Below are 8,544 nucleotides of genomic sequence, written 5' to 3'. Positions count from 1 at the left end.
CCATTTGCCCAGGGAACTGCCACTCCTGGTTGCCATGGAATTAGCAGCCAATGGACACCTCCCAAAGCCAGTGCTAAGGCTGGAAATGGCCCCTCTTAGTTGCCATGGGAACTTAGTAGACTCTTGGCCCTCCCCTGCCCCTTCCTCTGCGGGGGCGGGACTTTGGGAGCCAGGGGCCGGGACTTTGGGAGCCAGGGGCCGGGGCAGGGGCCAGGTCCCGCCCCTCAGCCTGGGTCTCCCTGGGGAGCCAGACTGGACCATATTGGGGAGGGGGGAATATCCACATACCTCAGGTAACAGGGAGGTGCACGGGTGGGGGGGGAGGGACTGGGTGGACCAAAGGCCGGAGGGGAGGGGGTCCTGGGGATTCGCAGAAGGCTTGAGGATGGGGCCGCTTGGGGGAGGGGGAGGAGGCAGCCCAGCGAGGGATAAGCGGGGGACCCAGCCGGGCTGGGCCCCTGGGCCCCGGATCTGTACAATATGGTTTGCTATAAAACTCAAAATCTTCCAGCCGGGGCCGCCGAGTTCGCGTGTGGTTGTCTGCGGCGTTAGGGATGCCGGGGGTGGGAGTTAGGGGGGGATGACCCGAGTATTCTTTGAGGGTCTGGGAGGATGGGGCTCTTTGGATGGGTCTGGGGCACCTAAGGTCTAAGTGGGCCTCCAGAAATTGAGGCTGCAGGGCCTCCTGCAGTCTTTAGGGTGAGATGGGGTCACTTCCCCCGAGTTCACTGTTCAGGTGAGGGTTAGGGGTCTGGACTGTGCAGGTGTACCTGGAGTGGTCCAGGATCCGGAACTCCCAGTCATGGGCTCGGCGTTCATCACAGTGGGTCTGAGGCACCCAGAGGACATCCCAGGTGGACTGGGGTCTCGGGGTCCCTTGGGATCTCTGTCCACGGTCCCCCGGCTCCACCCCATCATGTGGCCGCCTCAGCTCCGCCTCCGCCCCAGTTCCTGTTTCGGCCTCGGCTTCAGCCCCTAGGGCTCCCCGCAGTCGCCTGCTCTTCCTGCTCCGCCCGGGCCACGTCTTCCTGGGAGCTCGCCGCCCGCATCCCCGCTCGTCCCGTCGGGGCATGGGGCCTTCCCCAGACCTGGGCCCGCCCTGCTGGGGCCTCAGAAGCGACTCGGCTCCGCCTTGACGGACCAGCCCGCTTGGTGCCGCGGCCCCAGGATGAAGGGCGGCGAGGGGGACCCGGGCGAACAGGCCCCGCTGAACCCGGAGGCCGAGAGCCCCGCGGGCTCGGCCACATACCGGGAGTTCGTGCATCGCGGCTACCTGGACCTCATGGGGGCCAGTCAGCATTCGCTGCGGGCGCTCAGCTGGCGCCGCCTCTACCTCAGCCGGGCCAAGCTCAAAGCCTCCAGCCGCACGTCTGCCCTGCTCTCGGGCTTCGCCATGGTGAGGGGAGGGAAGGGACGCACAGGGTGGGGGTGAAGCCCATGGGGGGGAACGGGTCGCAGGCAAGGTGAACAGGTACCTAAGGGAGACAGGGTGGTGGAGTGGGAAAGACCGGTCTTTCAAAAGGAAAAGTGGGGGGAGCAAACAAGGTCCCAAGGGACTACGAAAGTGTGTCTCTCTCTCTCTCTCTCTTAATGGGTGTGGGGGTGGCTCTATAAACTGGGCCCGAGGAGGATAAGCAAATCCTAAACGCGTCACTGGGGACACACATCACAGGGCACACATATGCAAGGACAGAGCGCAGAGCTCCAGAAGGGGCAGGACACGCAGAAGTGGTTTCTGGGTCCCCACCACAGGCTCAACAGCAAATCCGAGCTGCTTGGGGCTGAAGGATCACTTCAAGGATGCAGGGGTGAGAATAAACTGGATGGAGTGGTCACCCAACAGGAGGGAGGCCAGGCCCTAGCGGACATGAAGAGTGCTTAGTGGTGGCCTGGGAAAGCTCTCAGAAGATACCTGTGAGGGAGTCTCGGGAGAAAGCTGCCTAGGAAGCACGATTCTGGAGATGATAAACTCCAAGTGTGGGCAGATACTAATCAGCTAACGGTCCAGCAGAGGCCTCACAGGAAGCAGGCTGAGGGAGGTCCCAGGGTGAGAAGACATCAGCAGACACAGGTCCTGGCTCCTTCCTGCCTGTGGCCAGCTGTGTGACCCTGGACAGGCCTCCGGGCGCCCCCCCATCGCTGGCCAGTGGGAAATTGTGAGATCATGGAAGGGCTCGCCCTCTGAGGCTGGCCAGGGAGCCACCCCAAGCAAGATGAGCTGATTCTTGTCATCAAATCCTGGATCCAGGCACGTCAGAGCAAGACTCGCATCAGAATGGCTGAGACTCCCTGTTGATGGAAACCGAGGCCCAGAGCGGGGCGGTGGCCCAGCAGCTGAAGGGTACAGGAGGAACTGAGACCCAGGGTCACTGGACTGCTCGTCCAGGATATTCCACCATCATGACAGGAAAAAGGAGAAAATGGGCTAGAGAGGGGTCCTCATGGAAATGGGGATATCAAGATGGGGATAAAAAGGGGCCATAGCCCTGGGTGGTTTGAGTTAGTCCCTGCCCCTCTCTGTGTCACAGCCTCTGTATTTGGATGACTGGCAGGAACATTTCTATCCCTGAGGGTCATCCTTAGATCTATGGTTTTCTATGTGAGAGTCCTGGATCCACAGGGCAGCTCACCCTGCCCGATGTGGGGTCATCTTGGAACAGGGAATGCTCCCCTTCACCTGTACAGACTGCAGAGAAAGGAGAGCAGCCCTGGGGACCCAGCTGAGGGAGTTGCCCCACCCCCAACCCTCCATGGTCCAGCGTGTTCCCAAGGAGACAATCCCGCCTGCTGCTGAACTTGCAGGTTGCTGAGGTGACAGCTTAAGGGCCAGGACCTTCTCTGCAGGATCAAGAGGCCAGATGAGTAGGTTCTGGGGGCCAGACTGGCCCCAGTCCTGTCAGGGATGAGCAAGTTTGAATCAGGCTCCAGGAGAAACCAAGACCAGGCCTGGCCCAGATTGCTGTCTGTAGAAAACTGCTAACATCCGCTATGGCCCAATTTCCCAAAATACTCAGCCTTGCCTTCCTACTGCTACCCTCCCGGCTCTGTACTTTCCTCCTTACCCCAGCCCAGAGCAATCTAATGGATCCTGCGAGAACCAGGCATGGGGAAAGAACCTGATCCTGGAATTCAGGTGACCTGGGTTAGAATAACATTATATAAATTGTATTGAACCGTCACCAAGTACCAGGTACTATGCTTAAGGCTTTAATGTGTATCATCTTCCTGTCATCCTACAAAGTATGAGAAAACAGGATCAGAAATATTAAGACACCTGCCTACGGTTCCACAGCAAGTAAGTGGCAGGATTTGAATTTAGTCAGTTTAGCTCTAGAATCCAAATTTATACAACCCTAGAACAAGATCATCAACTCAAATATGTGCAAAGACCACACAGGTGATATGGATGTCAAGTTGGCTGGGCGGGGACTGTGGCTTTCAAGAGACCGTCATCTTCTGTGCAGAGGGAGCAGCCATGACTCGACTCTGACTGATAGTTGCCATGCAGGAATATGGGCCTGGTGTAATCAGATCTTCCAAATTTCCAGGAGGATCTAGAAATAGGGATATTTACATGAAATCTCTTGAGTTTTAGAAGTTGGCAACAATTCTTAAAAAAAATAAAATGCACTGTCTGAGCCAAGCAAAACATGTTTGCAAGCTGGCTTGGGTTGTGGTGTGCCAGTTTGCAAACTCTGGCCTTGGACTTCAGTGTTAACTCTACTAATAACAGCAAACATCTACTTGAGCATACTGTGTACCTCACACTATTCTTTTCACTTGATATGTCTCTAAATGTATCATTAAATTTTCACAACAACCCTATAAGGCAGGTAGGTGCTGTTATCCGTCCCTATTTTCCAGATGCGGAAAGAGAGGCACAGAGAGAACTAAGCCACTTTATTTGCTCAAGATTACACAGTTTGTACAACTGAAAATGAACCCAGGCAGCCCCGCTCCAGAATCTGTGCTTTTTTTAACCCCTCTTTTTTTTTAAGTGAAAATGATGTGCATCTTTTAAAAAATTATCTTAAACTGATTTATTTGGCTGCATTGGGTCTTAGTTACAGCACATTGGACATATTGCTGCCCACAGACTCTCCACTTGCAGCTCGTGGGCTTAGTTGCTCGGAGGCATGTAGGAGCTTAGTTCTCCCTCCAGGGATTGAACCCATGTCCCCTGCATTGCAAGGCAGATTCTTAACCACTGGACCATCAGGAAAGTCCTGGGCCCCTGTGTTATAAAAGATAAGATGGTCAGAAACATGCCATCTAACCCTCTAATTTTCCCCCAGGAGGGGAAACCAAGGCCTAGAAGAGGACAGAGCCTTGCCAAGGTTGTCCATTTATTCACTTAAAGCATGGGGGCCTTCTTTCTACCAAGCACTGTTCTAGGTCTTAGGGATACATCAGTGATGTACAGGCAAAGAAACCCTCTACTGTTGAGGTCATGGACACTCAACCCATCCCCTCTTGTCCCCGCAGGTGGCCATGGTTGAGGTGCAGCTGGAGAGCAACCACGAATACCCGCCGGGCCTGCTGGTGGCCTTCAGTGCCTGCACCACCGTGCTGGTGGCTGTGCACCTCTTTGCACTCATGGTCTCCACCTGTCTGCTGCCTCACATTGAAGCCGTTAGCAACATCCACAACCTCAACTCTGTCCACCAGTCTCCACACCAGCGACTCCACCGCTACGTGGAGCTGGCCTGGGGCTTCTCCACTGCCTTGGGCACCTTCCTTTTTCTGGCTGAAGTTGTCCTGGTTGGCTGGGTCAAGTTTGTGCCCATCGGGGCCCCCTTGGGCACATCAGGCTCAATGGGACCTGCCTCCCAGCTGCCTGAGACTCTGCCGCCAGTGGCCACCTCCCTTAGTCCAGCTTCCAAGCCATCCTCCGCTTCTGTAGCCCCGTCACAGGCTGAGGCCCCTGAGGCCTGCCCCCCACGGCAAGCATGTGGCAGTGGTGCGGCGCATGGACCAGGCTGGCAAGCCGCCATGGCCTCCACGGCAATCATGGTACCTGTAGGGCTAGTGTTTGTGGCCTTCGCCCTGCATTTCTACCGCTCCTTGGTGGCTCACAAGACCGACCGCCACAAGCAAGAGCTAGAGGAGCTGAGTCGCCTGCAGGGGGAGCTTCAGGCTGTGTGAGGCTGGTGTTAGCCCAAGGCTGAGAGCACTGCCTGCCCCAGGGGTCAGTCAGAGACCCCGGATCTACCAATCCCATTCTGCGGCCCTGCGTGGAGCCACTTCCTGTGGCCACTCTCAGGTAGAAAACAGATTCCTGCCCTCAGGGTCCTTTGGGCTGGACCTTGGGGCAGCTCCCACGTTCCCAGGGATTCTCCCTGTTTAGTCTGCCCCATGGGTTTTGGAAGCTCTACTCTACACCCAGGGGGCTGGGAGGAGAATGAGAGTTAAGTGGAAGGTCCTCGGTCCAAGCTCCTGCAGCAGGTAGAGGGGAGGCGGGGAGACTCTGGTCAGACCTTAGGTGCTCTTAGCCACTTGCCCCCATACAGAATGAGAACGTCAGAAGGATACACACCCATCCAGTTGCCCCAGAAGGCAGCCAATCCTTATTTTACTTTTGTAGAACCTGTTTTATGGTTGGCTTTTTTTTTTTTTTGAAGCTTTCCCCCATCCTCAGATTTTGATTTCCACGCTCTCGCTTTGGCATTTGGGTAGAGAGGGATTTAGGTGTTTCTCCCCCAAGCATAGGTCCAGCCTTTCCAAGGGAGAGCTTCCCTATTTGGAGGAGGTTCAAATGCCTGCCCCACTGCCCTAGACACACATTCATGCTTCTATAACTGATTCCTACTCTCCTGGTCCAGGGCTGGGGGTGCCGCGTGGCCAGCCTGACTCCCTAGCAAGGATTGGGGTGATAAGGGAGAAGGTCCATTCCATAGCCCTTAGAATACAGAACTATTCTGACACTGAATTTTTGATGCACCTAGTTTTGTATAATAAATTGTGTTTTACACATGTCGCTGTGGCTGTGAATGGAGCAAAGAGGAGGCCTCCTCGGGAACAGGGACTTGTTCTTAAGAGCCAAGTGGAGGCAAGTATCCCTGAGGGCAGGATAGGGGTGGAGCAGAGAAGGTTCCAGGCTTGACTCCCTTCTAGTGCTGACAGGGCCCAGTAGTTTCTGAATGCGGAGACTGAGTTAGGCTAAAGGGTTTTGCAATCTTGTTACTGAGTCCAGGGTCTCTGTCTCTTCCATTGAGCATGGGAGTGAAAAAGCTGTTTTAAAAGTTCACATTCAAAAAACTAAGAGCATGGCATCCAGCCCCATCATTTCATGGCAAACAGAAGGAGGAAAAGTGGAAACAGTGATAGATTTTTATTTCTTTGGGCTCCAAAATCACTGCAGACAGTGACTGCAGCCACGAAATTAAAAGAAACTTGCTCTTTAGAAGGAAAGCTATGACAAACCTAGACAGCATATTAAAAAGTAGAGTCATCATTTTTTCAACAGAGGTCCGTATAGTCAAAGCTATGGTTTTTCCTGTTGCCATGTATGGATGCAAGAGTTGAAGGCTAAGTGCTGAAGAACTGAAGCCTTCGAATTGTGGTGCTGAAGATTCCTGAGAATCCCTTGGACTGCAAGTAGATCAAATCAGTCAAGCCTAAGGAAATCAACCCTGAATATTTATTTATTGGAAGGACTGATGCTGAAGCTGAAGCTCCAGTTCTTGGCCACCTGATGTGAAGGGCAGTAGAAAAGACCCTGATGCTGGGAAAGATTGAAGGCAAGAGAAGGGGCAGCAGAGTATGAGATGGTTAGATAGCATCACCAACTCAATGGATATGAATTTGAGCAAACTCCAGGAGATAGTGAAGGAGAGGGAAGCATGGCATGCTGGAGTCCATGGGGTTGCACAGTTGGACAAGACTTAGCAACTGAACAACATTAAGTTTCTTTTAGTGTAAGTTTCTTTCTTGAGTAACTACTACATACTAGGGGCTTCTCATAGGTCATCTTATTTAGCTTATTTAACTGATTTAACAATCACCTCAAGAGACAAGTCTTTATGACTACTATTTCAGAGATAAGGAAGCCTCAACCTAAGAAGGTTGAGGATCTTTCCGAAAGCCACACACCCAGTCAGGGAAAACTTGAACCACCTTTACTATCACAAGGGGAACCTTTCGCTTGAGAAAAGGAGTATCTTTCAACTAGGACCAGAAAAAGAATCTGATTTCATTACCCCTGTTTCCATTGTAAATTTATTTCTTCAGCCTCATTTTCCTTAAATTTGTTAAGGGTCCTAAGCCTCTCCCAGAAGGGTTCTTTTGGTGTTGATATTATGGACAAATCGCTTTTCCTGTTCCTTAAAAGTGTGAATTTACATGAACCAGGCCTCAGGGGCCTTTCCTGCAATGTTTTAATGCCTACAATAGTTCTGCATAACAGTAATTAACATCTATTTTCAGAGGAAGAATCTAAAGCTTTTTGAAGTTAGTGACTTGCCCAAGGTCATACATCAAAAAGTCTGGAACTTAGGGCATCCCCTCAGCTCTGACAGTGCCTGCGAGTGCCATTACCCTGAGACCAAGATACCTGCGTCTAAGCCTAAGAAAAAGGGTGCTGAGTATCAGGGCGACCTCAGCCCAAGTCTCAGGTTTAAGCCTGGGCTGGTGCTGCCCTCGAGCGGCGGGACTGCGTAAGGGAGGCGGGGCAGAGGGTAGCACAAAACGGCACAAAACGGTTACTGAAAACGGCGGGCACTGGGACCATGATAATCTGGGAAATCGACCAGCCCACCCTAGTTCACGTACGACCTAATTTATCGTTTTTTACAGGACCGGGTCAAGATCCTTTAGGACCCACCCTTATCGCATAACTTTGATACAGATTAAGATTTAATCACTAATGGCGGGTCAGTACAGGCAAAGTGGGGCACGCTCTGCCGGCCTCAGTGTCCCCCATCTGTCAAATGGGCATCTTAAAAAACTGCCCAAAGAGGATAATGGGAGGAAAACGTTCCTTGCATTACGTGAGGCGCCAAACAGCCTGAGTCACCGTTGTTGGTGGTATTTTTCCATCTCCTGGGCGCCCCTCCCAGCCCGCTAGGGTTTCCGAGGGTCCTACAGGAAGCGCCCCGAAGACGCCGGGCTCCGCACGCTGACCACGCCCTCTGTGCGCGGCGCCTTGGCTCCACCCACTAAATAATTCGCAGATTCGCTAGGCCGGCTCCTCCTCCGAATTTCTCGGGCCCCTCCATACTCGGCTGAAAATTCTCATCGGACTCCGTAACCATTTCCCCCAGGTCGGAACTGAGCAGTCCTCTGAGTTGTGCTAGTAAGAAAGATCCAGGAAAAGTGGCCGACTCTGCCAACAGGGCTTGGCTAACCAGGCATTATTTTCTTGACTCCACCAAGCCTGGTGAAGGGAGGCAACAGCTGAGGCCAAGACTCGTGGCGAATCTGCAGCCTTTCAGACCTTTGATCGCTTAAGGAAGGGGCAGGAAAGAGGAGAAAAGGAGCCCGCATCTCGTCTACCGATTCGCCCCGCCCGCCTGACGAATCTGCGCCTGTTCAACGCGCCACTCA

At 53.3% G+C, this 8,544-nt stretch overlaps 1 protein-coding gene across 1 annotated transcript; it reads left to right on the top strand.

Moving 5' to 3' along the window:
* Positions 1–1,028: 1,028 nt before the first annotated feature.
* Positions 1,029–5,937, top strand: ORAI3 (ORAI calcium release-activated calcium modulator 3). Its single transcript, XM_052635476.1, has 2 exons — positions 1,029–1,396; positions 4,486–5,937. The coding sequence occupies exons 1-2, from the start codon at positions 1,169–1,171 to the stop codon at positions 5,143–5,145; spliced, it is 888 nt and encodes a 295-aa protein (XP_052491436.1). The 5' UTR covers positions 1,029–1,168; the 3' UTR covers positions 5,146–5,937.
* Positions 5,938–8,544: the final 2,607 nt, after the last annotated feature.

This window comes from Budorcas taxicolor, chromosome 2, assembly GCF_023091745.1.
Source record: "Budorcas taxicolor isolate Tak-1 chromosome 2, Takin1.1, whole genome shotgun sequence".
Classification (NCBI taxonomy): Eukaryota; Metazoa; Chordata; class Mammalia; order Artiodactyla; family Bovidae; genus Budorcas; species Budorcas taxicolor.
The sequence above is the reverse complement of the archived record's forward strand: the minus strand, read 5'-3'. Positions and strand labels throughout refer to the sequence as shown.